General features: G+C 34.5%; 1 protein-coding gene across 1 annotated transcript; it reads right to left on the minus strand.

Moving 5' to 3' along the window:
* Positions 1-11,964: 11,964 nt before the first annotated feature.
* On the minus strand, positions 11,965-15,348 carry LOC103985889 (DIS3-like exonuclease 2). Its single transcript, XM_009403746.3, has 6 exons — positions 15,172-15,348; positions 15,041-15,094; positions 14,900-14,968; positions 12,859-14,826; positions 12,423-12,494; positions 11,965-12,336 (listed from the first exon to the last, which is right to left on the minus strand). Exons 1-6 carry the CDS (start codon positions 15,220-15,222, stop codon positions 11,968-11,970), a joined length of 2,583 nt encoding a protein of 860 aa, XP_009402021.2. The 5' UTR covers positions 15,223-15,348; the 3' UTR covers positions 11,965-11,967.
* Between the last annotated feature and the right edge of the window lie 596 nt (positions 15,349-15,944).

The following is a 15,944-nucleotide window of genomic DNA, read 5'->3' on the forward strand; positions in this document are numbered from 1 at the left end:
TTTCTATATGATTTGCTCTATTACTGATTATGAGCAATGTATAATTTTATATTTGATTGATGAATTTACTGTTTATTATCATCGATGTTATTGAGACGATCATCTTTGTTGATCATTATCGACGAAGGGCCATGTACCACCCCACAACCGCGCATCACGGTCGTGCATGGGCAGAGGTCCGCTTGCGAGCTATGGCGGCACCACGGGCATCCCGCACCGCCTATGAACATGGTGACCGTGGAAGGCGACGGCTGCACCCCATGTGAAGGCGATGACCGCCCTCATGCATAATGGTGGCGCTCGCAGAAGGTGCCTGCGGAAGGGCGGTGGCCACAGATGGCGGCAGCCGCTGCCCCCATGGATAGAGGGCAGCGGCAGCGCTAAGGCGGCGGCCAAGCGCAGGCGGGAACCGCAACAGCCGGGCGCAAGTAGTGGCAGCGGTCGCGCGCGGGCACGGGCGGCACAAGTAGCGTCGTGGCGTGGCAACCGCGCACCGGTGGCGGCCGTGCGCTGGCAGCAGCCACACGTGGGCAGGAACCGTCGCAGTGGCCGCTCGTGGGCAGAGGTAGCCCCCGCGATGGTAGCGGCAGCGTCGGACACAACGCCGCAGCGGCCGCGCGCGGGCAGGTGTCGCCGCAGCAGACGCGGCAATAGCCACGGCCAGCCCTTTAGCGGCAGCGCCGCACACGTAGGCGGCGGCGACGACGCAGATTAGGGTTTTGGCATAATTACGATTTTGACCTCAAGGCTAGAGTTTTGTAAAATTACAGTTCTGCCCTTTGCAAATTTCGTAATTCCAATTTATGTTCCGTCAACATATTTATAATTTTACCCTCAGGTCTATTTTTTTTACCAAATTACAGTTCTACCATTCATAAATTACATAATTCCGATTTATATCCTATCAAATATTTATAGTTTTATCATTATGAAATTGAGAAATTTGATTTATATTCTCAATTATAAAATTGATAAATATGATTTATTATAATTATGATTGAATTTAATCATGATTATATTTTAGTTATTTGATTGGATTTATTTTTTGATAAAAAAAACTATAAATTATGGTTTACTTTATAGTTTTATCATATGAATTATTGATTATACATGTGATAAATAAAATCCAATTATTATTCTTGGATATTTATTTAGTTATTCACATGTATATATTTGAAATTGTGAAATAATATTTACCTTTCACATGAAGGCATGATTTATATGTTATCATGATTATCATATGAGTTTTCTTATTAATGTTCAATAATTATTATGGTTATTATTCTATTATTGAACTGTTACCATTAATGTTCAATAATTATTATGGTTGTTATTCTATTATTGAACTGCTTAGCATAAATTAAAGAAATTTGATGAATATTATTTGTAATTCATCTTCTTAAGTTTTATCTGACTTGTAGGTGCCAAAGTGGCCTTATATAATAAACTTTTGTTATATGAATTACAATAAATGTCTTATCATTTATAGGATATTTTAGATTATATTTTATATTTTTGTATTGGTCCTACAGCCACCAAAGTGACATGGACCGATAATTTATAAAATACATTATGAAATTAGTCCTAAATGATATTAAATAAAAATAAAATTCACAATGGTAGTATGAATCAGGATAAAAAAATTTAGTGAATATTATTTGTAATTTATCTTCTTAAGTTTTATCTGATCGGTAACTATCAAAGTAACCTGGGATGATAGGCTTATGGGATATAAATTACAATAAAGTTCATGTCATTCATGGGATATTTTAGATTATATTTTATCTTTTTGTATTGGTCTTGTAGCCACCAAAGTGACATTGACCAATAATTTATAAAATACATTATGAAATTCATCCTAAATGACATAAATAAAATAATATTCACGATGGCACATATAATTATGAGATTTAGATAATCCCAAAGGAGAATCTATTTCAAATAATTATATGATGGGGTAGGATGATACTGTTTTGGATATTCGTATAGTTTAGGGTTATATATCCAAAGGTAACAATACTATTCCATAAAATTGGTATCAGTCCTCCATAAGTGATCTTGAGTGAACACTAGATATGTCAATATTTTACCCAAAGGTGAAATATAGATGATATCAATAGTTCATCATATTTTGAAAACTCAAAGCATTAATGTTATATTATTACTATGGCACTTCCTTTATTGTATTTCTGTAAATGTCCCTATACTTTCTGAAATAAATGGCTTGAGCATATATAAGTTGTATTGAGTGAGTGAGACCTTGATCAGATTAATTGAACAGAACTACTGAAAGTTATGTGAAATAAATAATTAAGGTGATTGATCAAGAAATGTATGAAAAACTCAATTTTATGATACTTAGACTTTAGTATAGTTTACAACTAGCGCATGAGAATATCTAAGGATCAATTTAAATTATCTGATAAGTCATTAGTTGACACCTTACTATGATAGTATTTGAGGAATTTAAGATTATATCCTCAAAATAAATGATAAAGTTGTAAGCTCAAGACTCATAATATTTTGAGTATTACTCAAGGAGTAGGTAACACTAAAATAAGGATGAAGCATAAGTCCACCTGAGTTTATAATTACTATATAAACTCATAAAAGAATATCTTCACAATTAAGTGTTACTTTTGTAGCAAATAAAGTTATGTGAAGAATAAATATACTATAAGATTTGATTTGAAATTAAAATGGTATAAATATAACCTTTATATGGTTCAAATCAAATATTATAGATATTATTAATGGATTAATTTGATGTTTCATCATATGTTACTAATAATAGATATTCATTAAAATAAAAGAAAAATGAAGAGGGATAAAACCAAAAGAGAATGAGATATTTATCATTATAGGGAATCATCTTAAAGTGAAAGCAATATTAGTTTGTATTTATCGCTTATATCTAAAGACGATTTAATTTGATAAATCTTGAGGATCCATGCTTCTTATAATTCTAGAAATTTGAGTTCTTTACCTAGAATTGTTAGAATATTATTTTCCTTTTGGTGATTGTAAACTTACTGTGATTCAATAAAATTAACCTTTGAATTTTGTATAATAGTCTATATAAAATTAATACGAATCATAAGTTTACAATGATCCTACAATTAAATATTGAAGTAAAATGTAGTTTTTATAAATTCTTTGAGGTTATGTTTATTACTATCTGTTGAGATATAATTATATATATCTAATTTATGTATAGTTTATGACCGTTTACACTCTTGAAGTGTATATAAATGAAGTTGATAGATAATTAGATAGAAGAGTCAAGATCATCATATCTGATAAGGGTGATAAATTTTATGGTATTTATGATGAACCCAATTATAATTCTTTTGTTAGATTCTTAGAAAAATAAGGTATATGATTTACCATATGTGTTACAGCAGAATATGATTGCTGAAAGATATCATCGTACCTTATAGATATGATTAAGAGCAATGATAAGTTATTCTTTTTGTACCCAAATCAATGTGAGAAGAAACTCCAAGGACAACTATATATATCTTGAATGGTGTTCCTAATAAGTAAATTACATAACTTTTTTTTTAAGTTATGAAATGATAGAAAACCTGACTTAAGATATTTACATATTTGAGATTGTCTTATAGAGATAAGGATCTTCAACTCACCTAAAAGAAAATTAGACTTAATAATTATTTCTGAATATTTTATTATCTATTCAAAAAAGTTTAAAGGGATATATATTTTATTACTTTAATCATAGTACGAGAATAATTAAATCTGGTAAAATAAGATTCTTATAAAATAACAAATCAGTGAGAGTGAAAATCTCGAAATTTAATTTTGATATAGAGGAGATAAAAGTTAATACTCCTTTATTATTCGAGAGATTGTTGTTACTCAAATCATTAAATGATTTGATAAAAATAAACAACAAAATAACATTACTAACTCCCACATTATATTGATATCATTATTAATGGTCTTGTAGAACAACCATAATTGACAACTTTGAGAATATCTCAAAGGGGAAGGAATCATGTCATTGATGGTTATTATATTAAATATCTATAAGAATTATATTATGATATAGGAATCAGAATGGATCCCTTATTTTTGTCACAAGTCATGAAAAGTAATGATTCTGAAAAGTAATATAATGCAATAAAAGAAAAGTTAAAATTAATAACCAGAATGGTGTTTGATAAATTTATCGAATTGTCTAATAATTATAAAAGAATTTATTATATAAATGTGACTCAAAGAACAATATCGAATGATATAATAGTCAGACTTATGGTCATAACGAGATTTTAATGAACTTGTTAAGAATCATCATGACATTAGTGATTCATTATGAGTGTGAGTTATATCATAATGATATAAAAAATATTTTTTTAGAGATCTAACTTTATATGGGTTACTTTAAATGATTTACAAAGAAAATAAAAAAAAATATAAAGTTTAGTATGCAAATTCAGGAATTCATTTATGACCTTAAACAAGCTTCAAGCTAATGATATATAAAAGTTCTTGATATCATTATTTTCATATTTAAGGCAAATACTATTAATCAATATTTATATCAGTTGGAGCAAGTTTATTATATTGGTCTTATATATGGATAATATTTTACCTTACCAATAGTGATCTTGATTTATTATACTAAATCAAGAAATTTGTTACGAAGAGTTTTAAGATGATTGATATGAATAAGGTATCTTATATTATTAACATTGAGTAATTCAAGGATAGAGATTATGTGCTCTAAAATGTAAAGTAAAGTTGTCTGCTGGGTAAAATAGGATTCTGATTATCTGGTAAAGTAGGATACAGACAACAATTGATTCACACATTTGTTGGAATGATATGATAAAATATGTTAGATGATATTTCGAATCTTCAATTCTATCTGGTATACCACTTATTAAAAAAAATACTGATTATGTAAGTAAAAAAATAAAAAAAATACTGATGATGTAAGTAAAAATAAATCAATATTAGGATCAAAATCTGTCTTCACCACTTATTCTTCAGAAAAAAATATCGATTATGTAAGTGAAAAAAAATAAATAAAATTACCTCCTTGTTCTTCAGCAAAGCCTAGAGATAAACATTTTCTGCATATTCATCAGCATGCTTGCTAAAGCCTAGAGATAAACTTCAGATACCACTTCAGATGCAGGAACTCCACATCTCACAACAGCAGACAACAATGCTTCTCTACCTCAAATTCTACAGTCTCCTTATTAAAATAAAGACCAGTAAAACATCTATTGCCAATCCCATCTATTAGGCCAAGTGAGAAAATGTTAGATTATGTGGCCCTATTTAATTAGGTAATATATATTATAGATATGATTGGAATCTGATTATGGTTATTGGATTATGGTTATGTGGCCCTGTTTAAGTAAGATTCCTTAGGAGATAACCTTGATGGGAGGAACTCTCCTAATAACTTATCCTAGACCCTCTACTCTTGCTTATAAATAAATAGGACCTCTAGGGGCTAAGGGCATCATCTGTGATCATCTGAGTACATCTAAGTAGCATCTCAGCAATTGAGAGATTAAGGTTTTTTCTCTCAATCTCCCTCTCCCCTAATCCCCTAATCCATCAATCTAGGTGGTCTTGTGAAAAGATAGGAAGAGAGGAGAAGGATCTAGTTCTCCTTGCAGATCCTTGCAAATTAATATTTCAGATCTGAAGATGAAGCGCTTGTAGATCAGATAAGGTTTATTCTTCTGAACAACAAGAAAGGTACGTATCGTAATGTCGTTAGATCCAATTTATTTGATTTCAATCTTGGCATAAAAGTTTTTACGCATTACAGATAGCATGATTATAGATTTTATGCTAACACTCCCTGCTCGAATTCCCCGTTCATAGTTGAATCTGTTGATACCTCGGAGGTCAGCGCATCATTCGATCCTCTCAACTTGGTGCCGGACACAACGGGATCCGACATTATAGCAACTGACTGCATCACCATCTATCTACACACAATCATGTTATAGAATCATCAGAGACAATTATCAAATTTGATCGGCAAAGATATACCGAACGAATCATTAAACTCTAATTGGGTTTTAGCCACCGGGATAACTTCGTTATCAAACACAATAGGAATCGGACTCGCACTCCTAATCCGAGTTGGGTCAGTTCCAACACTACCCAATTTCATCTAAATAATTGAATTAAAATAGATAAAACTGGAAATAATAAAATCTAATAATTTAATGACACAATATTAAGTATAAAAACAAATCATATTATAATTCAAAATTTTATCTTTCATCAATTAGAAAGAAAATTTCTACAATTATCTATGCCACGAGTCCATAGCATATTTTCTTTCATGAATGAAGGTGAATTGAGATTCGAATATGATCAATCTCATACAAATCATTAATCGTAATAACAGATCATATTATCATTCCAAAAATAAAGTAATTAAATAACCTCATGAGAATAGAAGACCTCCATAAATTTTTCCCCACGATATGACTCTTTCTTTGGTTTAAATGGAGAACCTATTTAGAACATCTCAGCAAATCTTTCCCCATGATAAAAAAACTCTTTGATCACTTAAGATAGATGAGAAGAGGATAATTCCAACCATCTATCTAAATAGGAGAAGAGGAAGACTTGAAAAAATGTCTGAGATTTTAATTTCTATCTTTGATTTCATATTAATTAAAAAATAAAACTATACTTTATTTAAACATATTAATATAGGAAACATTATTTTTTTAAATTAAAATTCTTGATAAGATATTTAGAAAATAAATAAGGGTATTTTCATTAGAAATAAGAAGTAAATTAATTAACAAGCTTATGACTATAGCTTTTGTCGCTTACACAACTACGACTCTTAGAATTGGTACCCATTGTTAGGGGTAGTCTCGCCAACTTGGCAACGTTAGCTCAAAGATCACCTCAGGTATTCGATCAACCTCACAGGTATAATACAAAATCAAATTAGTTTATATCTTATTTGATTAGTTAAAGAGTTATTTCTCCAAGATCACAAGTTGCTACATGACAACATGTGAAATAATTCTAATGTAGTTTGTAGATTACAAAGAAAGAAAGGAACAAGAAAGTAAATTATGATTGTAAATGAAGATTACAAATACTAAGATATTTCAAATCATTATTTCTATATAAATGGATGCCTATCATGGAAGATTATTTTCAAGATAAATTTAAAATGTTATCTTCTTCGAATAACAAAAGAACAAATAATTTATTTAGTTTGATTTAATTATATTTTTTATCTCTAATTTTTTCTCTTTTGTGATACTTAGGCTTATAAAAAGGGGCTAATACCCTGTAATAGAGATCATAAAAAAAATAGATTAATAAATTATGCTCTTTTCCTATATAATATGTGGGTGATGTGATACCATAATTTTTAAATAATATTATTCTATCATAAGATGTATATTGATGCAAAACCTATATTTTGTGAATTTGATAGTTATATTTTATTTTATTATTATCTCTTTGTTATTTTTTTTATCCCTCTTTAGGTCTCTTTCAAACAAATGAAGACCACCTCCTTCAACAATACATCATAGACATATAATCTATCGATAGTGGTTCATCGATCAAATATGAGGAATCTCATATCATCTACAAGCGGGCGATATGATAGACTAAGTAGAATAGTAGAACAATAATATAAGTAGATTATTTAGGAATCATAATTAAAATTAAATAATACTTTTTTGCAAGCAAGGGGTGTTAATAAACAGATCTAAATAAAAAATAGATCTGAAATACTTCTATGATCCAAAGTATTTGATTTCAAAATATGACTTTGATATTAATCATAAGCATCAAAATCTTGATTATATTATTATTATACTAAAAATTTTAATGCTAGAAATTTAAATCACATAACAATAGATCAAATATACGATGTATATCTTTCGATATCATTTAGAAAGTTTTTATCTGTAAGTGCACTATCATCGAATTCGAAATCTATAGTATATGCATGAAAAACTAGATTCACTTTCTTTTCTCTTCATATCCTTGACAATATTACTATTAGCAATGAATTAAGAACAAAGGGGAGATAAAAAAGAAATATAATCTCTTAATAATTAGTTTATCTCTCAATAATATCATATATCCACATTGAGTCATAAGGTTATATCTATTTATAAGCGACAATAGAGAGTTTAGAATAAATAATTATGAGTTTATCTCCTAAGAAATCTTATAATAATCAAACTTCTTTTATATTGATCCATGTTCATAATCAAAATTCAATCATATAATTAGACAATCATCATATAATCCAACCACTCTAGATTCAAGTCAGATCTTCCCTCAGCTTTAATACTTGAGTAGAACCTGCTAGTCATAGGTGCCCAGCAAGCCAATCACGTGAGTGATGGCACGTGTGACTTGATACAGAATCTTTTTGCTTATTATATTTTGGCGTATATCACTTTATAACTATTGCATAAATGCATATATATATTGTGATGTCCTTGGATTTGTGCAATGGGAATCGGATCGTGATGAGATCACGATAATGAGATCGATTCACCTTTAAACACATATCCTAAATAATCCCGGTCATAGGTTACTCGAGAGGGACATCGTGATAACCGGATAGACTGGTGTGCTGTATACCCGTCCATATGATGGATGCAGTTGGTCTCATAGCTGCTCGTGTAGGGACACTAGGGATACAGTACAGGTGCTCATTGGAGAATGAGTTCACTGATTGATCTGCTTACGGAATGCTGGATGGTTGATGATGCCTTATTGTCAGACAGTGATTCCGTAGTCCTAGTGGTGTATCTGGTCCTTAGACTTGAGACACCAAGGATGTCCTGTATGAGTGCTCCACTCTTTGATACCAGACTTATAGGTTTGGCTGTCCCCAGATCTAGTACAGTTGGTCATTGGGAGTGGTAGTCGACCTTACGAGGGCTATTGAGTGTCAATAGAGGATCATCCACTCTCGGCGTCATGAGAGGAATATCCTATGTGTTCTTGCTCAGACAAATCCCTGGCCAGGGTCATTCGGGTTGAGAGAGAAAGAGTTCTCCGGGAGAATCCGATTAGAGCGAGACTCGAGTAGAAACCGTATGGGTCTGACAGCACCATGCTCGATATACGGTCTCTGGGATATTAGATGGATGAGGGACTATAGGTACATGGTAACTGAGGACAGACAGGTCCAATGGATTGGATTCCCCTGTATCGTCTGGGGACTACGGCGTAGTGGCCTAGTACGTCCGTAGTCGATGAGTCGAGTGAATTATTACAGAGATAATAATTCACTGAGTTAGAAGGAGTTCTGACAGGTATGACTCACGGCCAGCTCGATATTGGGCCTAGAGGGTCACACATATATGGTAGGCATTGCGATGAGTAGAGGTTCGGATATGAGATATCCGACGGAGCCCTTGTCTTATTGGATGCAGATCCAATACCCACTAGGGAAGGACCCATTAGGGTTTGACATGGGATCTCTATAAATAGGAGGGATTCACAGCCTCATAGGCTAGAGTCTTTGCTTGCCTTTCCTATTCTCCTCTCCCTCTCCACCTCAGAGTAGGCCTGGAGTTTTGAGGAGCGTCGTCGCAACCCTCCTGTGTGGATCACCGCTAGAGAGGAGGACACTTGACCTCCTTCACCCTCTCCTAAGGATCTGCAAGGAAACATGGATATACGATCTCCCTAGGTAACACAATCTCTATACGCAGTTTTGTGTTTTGCGGATTTTTGCGCACCAATCTTCGCACGACGACGAACATCTTTTTGGGAATCGGGGATTTTTGTTTTCTTGTTCTTCCACTGCGCATATGATGTCGCCCTCCAATGATTTCCCAACAGAACCCCTCTTCCAACTCACCACTGCTCGAACACGAAGTGTTCGAAGCTTCCTACACGGTTTTAGCAATGAATCTTCCTCTAAGAAAGACATTTTTACTGGTTCAGCAGGTAGCAGCCATCGCAGCCTTAATGGACTTGATACCATGATCAACGAAAGCAGCAGCAGCACCAACCATGCCTCAAATCCACCCCCAGCTGAGTGCATTCCTAATTCATCGACTGTTTACTGTGATGGATCCTTCTTTCGCTAAGATGTCAAAGCAGGTCTAGCTTGTACTTTGTGGATGGTAACGACAACATAATCATAGAAGACAGCAACATACATCAGCTTCATCTCCACTCCAAGTTGAATTCTGGGCTATCTCAAGTTGATGCACTCACAAAAGCCTCCCATCTGAATCTACGAAACTTTATTCTCAAATCCAATTGCAGTTTTGTTTTATAATAAATCTAGGATATTTTTTTTTCTGGCTGAATCTGTGGGTGTTTTGTCTTTTGAATATGTTAATATGAAATAAAAAGAAACGATCACATGTAAATACAATCCATTCTCAAATAGTAGTAAAAAGGTACTATTAGCTGAAAATTAAATCATGAAAAAACAAATTATTAAACTTCTTTAAAAAAATAATTTCAGATTTTAGAAGACTCTTATACTTCAGTTCTATTGGCTTTAATACTTAAGATTTGAATTATCTAGTAGATGTCAGATATTTATAGATGTGAAATATAAGAATTCTTAATCTTTATAATTCGATCTAATCTAATTTTAAAAAATAAAATATCAATTTAAGATCTTTCAAAATATATTTTAATCAATAAAATTAAGAACTCATTATCTCTCTAACTCTATCTAATCTTATTTAAAAGATAAAATGTTAATTTATAATATTTTAAAATTTACTTTTAACTTCTTAACCGTTAACAAGTTAAACAATTCTATAGCTCACAACCTTGTCAAAGGAGCATTTTTGTTCTTCTCCAACCTTCCTCGGAGGAGAAGTTTTTTAATTTCATGGACTAATAAGGTCCAATTAGTTAATTGATGATATGATTTTTTTTTGACAAAAATAACACTCTTTCTCTCATTACAATATGTATAAATTATTGGATTATTTTATTGGTGTGTATTTTAGTTATATTTATAAAATAGTACGAGAAATTATTTATATATGAAATTATCGAAGTCATTTATAAATTATTTAAAAAAATATCATCGACTAATGAGTCGGTCCGGTTAGATATTTATCAAAAGTGCTAAGTGCCTTTTGATAATTTCTCCCTATTAAAGTAGAGTGCTGATGTGGCGAACTGATGAGCGAGATCTGTTGGGGGGATCGTTCATTGGGGATGATCTAGTCTTGTAAAAGAGAGGTCGAGTAGAAGAACGGGGTCTCCCTTACTATGGGGTCATCTCCTAACCACTAGTAGTCTTGCATGACAAATCTATGTTGGAGGCTTCCTTGCTTGACCCCTCGGATGCTTAAGTTAGCGAGAGGCAGAGGAGGAAGAAGACAACAACATGAGATGTGTAAATGAGAGAGCAGAGAATAGAGAGGCTATTGCTTACTTGGCTTGGGGCATGGCTTTTATACTTAGGCACTAAGCGATCTGGTCATGCCTTAGCCAAGGCCCCTCTTACTCTAAACTACGAAGGCTTTCATGAGAGCGATTTGCAGTCAATCGTTAATGCCTAGGGAAGTTGAGGCATGCTGTCATTAATGATCATTGATTCTCATTCCTTTATTATCTGTTAGTCTACATAGTGGAGAGAGTTTGAGGGTGCCAATATTATCCCTATCATTTACGAAAGTTGAGACGTACTGTCATTAATGATCATTGGTTCTCATACCTTTATTGTTTGTTTATTCACGTAGTCGAGGGAGCTGGATGGTGCTAATATTATCCCTATCAAGTGGGTGAGTTGGAGGGTGCTAATATTATCCTTGTCAGGTGGGTAACATGTAAGTTATCTATGTTCTTATAATTAATTTATTTTATTTTAAAAAAATAAAATTATTATTAAAATTAGTTTATAATATAAAATTTATAAATAATAACAATAATATTTATGAAGTTTTACATGTCAAAACAATATTGAAATATAAAACTTTGTCTAAATCATCACTGTATATATAGTTTTGCTTCGAAATTTACACGACCATTATGTTCAATAATAGCATGAATAGCCACAGGAACGATGGATAAAACTCCGATCACCGAAGGAATGCGTAGAGGAGGAGTCGTAGTTACATCACTTTCTGTATTATAAGAACTTGGAGCAATAGTGATGCATTTATTTTGATCTTCGCGGGTAACTATTCGGCATTGGCTCATTATCAACCCAATATCTTCAATCTCATGACAACTCCTAGGAAGATGACTTTTTTGCGAGGGTTCAGTGTTTGGTGTACTAAGAACCAATATACCAGTAGTTGCAATCCATTTAACAGCCAATCCTTCAACTTCACCAAAATATATCCTCCTCTCAATCTGTGAGAGAAAAAAATAAGAATCCATGGGATTAATATAGAAGTAAAAGTACAAATTTATATTAAGATGAGGTGCTAAGATCTTACAGCAAATTTGTTTATGTAGACTGTCATGAAATATGGTCCTACTGTTAGAACCCTGGCTTCGGAAAACATCACCTGCAAATAATAATGACAGCATAAGGATCAACTTCTCATGCTCAACCCAAAATGCCAATGAAAACAATCAAGTATGATCACTGTTTTGTATCTATGGCAGCAAATTAATCATAATATGATCAATTTCTCTCTCTAAAGCTACAAGAAGTTATATATCTTTTGTATAATTACAGTATATATGCGATGTTACCACTATTTAATTTTATAATATAAAAAAAATTTCAGATTTTTTTATCTCTATTATAAAATCTCATTTTTGAAAGTTAGATATATCTTATGGAATATTTTAGAACTTGTGTTCGTCACTTATTCTTTATAAAAAAAAAGAAAAAATAGTAATTGAAAAAAAAAAAAAGAAGATTACCTCCTTGTTCTTCAACAAAGCCCAGAGATAAATATTTTCTGCAGATTGCTCAGCATGCTTGCTAGCTCTTTTTCTTTCATTACAATATGCAGCAACTTCAGATACCACTTCAGATGCAGGAACTCCATATCTCATAGCTGCAGACAACAATGCTTCTCTACCTTCCTCAGATTCTGCAGCCTCCCTATCAAAATAAAGACCAGTAAAACATCCATTGCCAATACCATCACCTGAATCAGACGCAGCACAACTCAGCCTTTTCTCCGCATAAGCCTCTTCGGCTTCAACCACTGCAGCCAATATTCTATGTACAATAATGTCAGGATATCTTCTCAACGGAGAAGTGAAATGTGTGTAGAGTGGGATTGACAGTCCATAATGAGCCCACTCATCTTCTCTGCCTCTCAAATCTCCTGTGCAAAAATAGACTGCTAATTGCATTGTCCTTGCAGCACGTGCCAAAAGAATTTGAAGCAACACAGGATCATTCTTCAGTTTCTGTCTCATCTTGGGTAGTGCGAGCTGAAGTTTGCCAGATGACGAAACATCCAACTCGAGTCCATGTTTCCTACAAAATTCTTGGAACTCTTTGAGCTTCATCGACATAGGCTCAACATGCCTGCGAAGTAGAGCACAGTCTGGGAAAGCCTTGGATATGACCTGTGCAACTGATCTATTTGCCAACAGCATCAACTCCTCGACAAGACAACTTGACTCCTTCCTCACACCAAGTAAGCTGTCATATGGATTCCCACTCTCATCCAACAAGAAGACAAGCTTAGGAGTCTCAATCCAAAATGCTCCATTTCTTAATCTGATCTCCCTCATCTTCTTGGTGATCCCATGCAGGCTTCTAAGAGAATCAACAACATCCTTTAACTCAAACTGCCCATGCAATTTAGGTACCGTTTTCCCTGAAACATCAACCTCAAATCCTCCATCAATGATGTCCTGCACATCATCGTACGATAGCTTGCAGCATGAATGGATCACTGATCGGCCGATCCACCGCCCGGTGATGTTTCCGGTGTCATCAATGTCCCAAGTGATGGAGAAGGCAAGCCTATTCTCACCTGGTACAAGTGAACACGCTTCCTCGGAAAGCTCTGGAGGCAACATTGGCAGCTTGTGCTGCGGTATGTACACACTGGTGGATCGAATTCGGGCTTCTCTATCTAATGCTGTGTCTGGAAGAACAAACCTTGAAACATCAGCGATGTGGACACCGATTCGGAATACTTTTTCGGATACCTTTTCGATAGATATTGCATCATCGAGGTCGGTAGCAGATGCAGGATCGATTGTGAAGGTGCAAGTGTTTCTAAGGTCTTTTCTGGTCTCATATTCCTCCGTAGGGATCTTCCATGGTGCTTCTGGAAGACAAGACAAAGACTCCGGAGAGAAGTCTGCAGCTATGATTGCATGCTCAAACAATACAGCACTTATCTGTGGCTCAATTTCCTCCGCTCGCCCCAACATGCTGATAACCTGTGCTTTGGGGCAGACACTTCCTTCCTTCCACTCCTCTATTCGAGCAGCTACCAATTCCCTTTCGATTGATACGTCGCCATTGATGAGCCTTTCCTTTGCACAACCTGGAAGACTTTCCACAGTGATTACCATCATTGGCAATTTGGAATTTGTAGGTATCAGTTGTATGTAATCCAACTCTCTTCCATATTCTTCTCCTTCAGGAAACCATGGATTCGAAGCAAGAAGACCAATCACTGCTTCACGACGAGGAGAGCTTCTGATGATAGACAAGACTCTCCCAGTTGGTCGCTTCGATGGATTGCAACTCAACGTAGCACGTATTCTCTCCAAAGCTCTTGCAGCTTCTCCCTTCTCGGAGTCCCTGTTCTTAGTTGAATCGGTTGTTGCCTTGGAGATCAGAGCATCATTCGATCCTCTCAACTTGGTCCAGTACACAACAGGATCCAACATTACAGCAACCACATCACCTTCTATCTACACATAATAACGTAAAGGAATCATCACACTGCGCAAATGTGATCCGCAAAGACATACCGAATGAACATACCGCTCTGTTTTGTGCATCAGCTCCATTAATGAGAACGTCCACCGGGAGACCGTCGACGGTACAGAAGGCCTACAGCAGCCAAGAAACAAACACACGATAAGAATTCTGCAAGAACAGTAAAGAACAAGCTTTGTTACTGACCTCTTTCCGGTCATATGCGTTCACGCGAAATGTTGCTTTAAAGGCACGACCTTTCTGCAAGATCAAAGACTCGATCAGTATGGTTTCCACCACAAGAGTTCATCTCCTATTGTAGCAGACAACAGGTTTACCTCGATCGCCTCTTTGACTGCCTGCTCTGGCCAATGAAGAGCAAAGTTCATCTGCGAATTGCGTGGAGGAGCTGCCACAGCAACAGGAACAGAGGAAGTCGGCAAAGGGTGGTTATTCGGGATCCCTGCAGAACATCAGACAAAAGAAAAAGAACAGATTTTTTGGTCAAATCTTGAAGGAGAGCAGAAGGAACGAAGAGGGTGGAGGCGCTAAGGCCAACCTGGTAGGAAGGCCATGGTGTCGCCTGCGCCGCTGCTTCTCCTCCTCGGCCTCTTGGCAGCTACGTCGAGATAATTAATTCAGATCATTGACTGAACGTCGTTAATTAATTCATATTTTATTTTGCTTATATAAATTAAAATAAAAACTTCGAGAAGAGGACTCGATCTTTTCTTTATCTTAATATAAATAAATAAATAAAATAATTCAGTAATTTTAGGAACTGGAAAGTTTTGAAAGAACCCTGAAAAATCATAAGACAATTCAGTATCATGAATACATTTTTGATTATTTATATTAAGAGTTTCATATATCATGAATACACATAATTCAGTATGATTGACTTAGTCAACCAATCTTGTCGAATGAATTTGGCATAAGTTGAACCGCACATTGAACCGGCTCCAACTAAGCCCAATTGTTATTAAACCAGGCTAAATCGACTCTAATTAGGTTTAATTTCTCATTGAACCAGACTCAACAAGTCAGAATCGATCTGTAAACCGATATGATATCGGATTGAAACCACCAAAATAAGTTTGAACCGACCAGA

Source organism: Musa acuminata, chromosome BXJ3-5 (assembly GCF_036884655.1).
Source record: "Musa acuminata AAA Group cultivar baxijiao chromosome BXJ3-5, Cavendish_Baxijiao_AAA, whole genome shotgun sequence".
Lineage (NCBI taxonomy): Eukaryota > Viridiplantae > Streptophyta > Magnoliopsida > Zingiberales > Musaceae > Musa > Musa acuminata.

Excerpts from the sequence above, each read along its gene's own strand:
- LOC103985889 (XM_009403746.3), bottom strand. The coding sequence starts at position 15,222 with ATGAACTTTGCTCTTCATTGGCCAGAGCAGGCAGTCAAAGAGGCGATC. Across the intron at positions 15,095-15,171 it reads CAGTCAAAGAGGCGATCGAG|AAAGGTCGTGCCTTTAAAGC; the intron begins GTAAACCTGTTG and ends TTGATCTTGCAG. Across the intron at positions 14,969-15,040 it reads ACGCATATGACCGGAAAGAG|GCCTTCTGTACCGTCGACGG; the intron begins GTCAGTAACAAA and ends TGGCTGCTGTAG.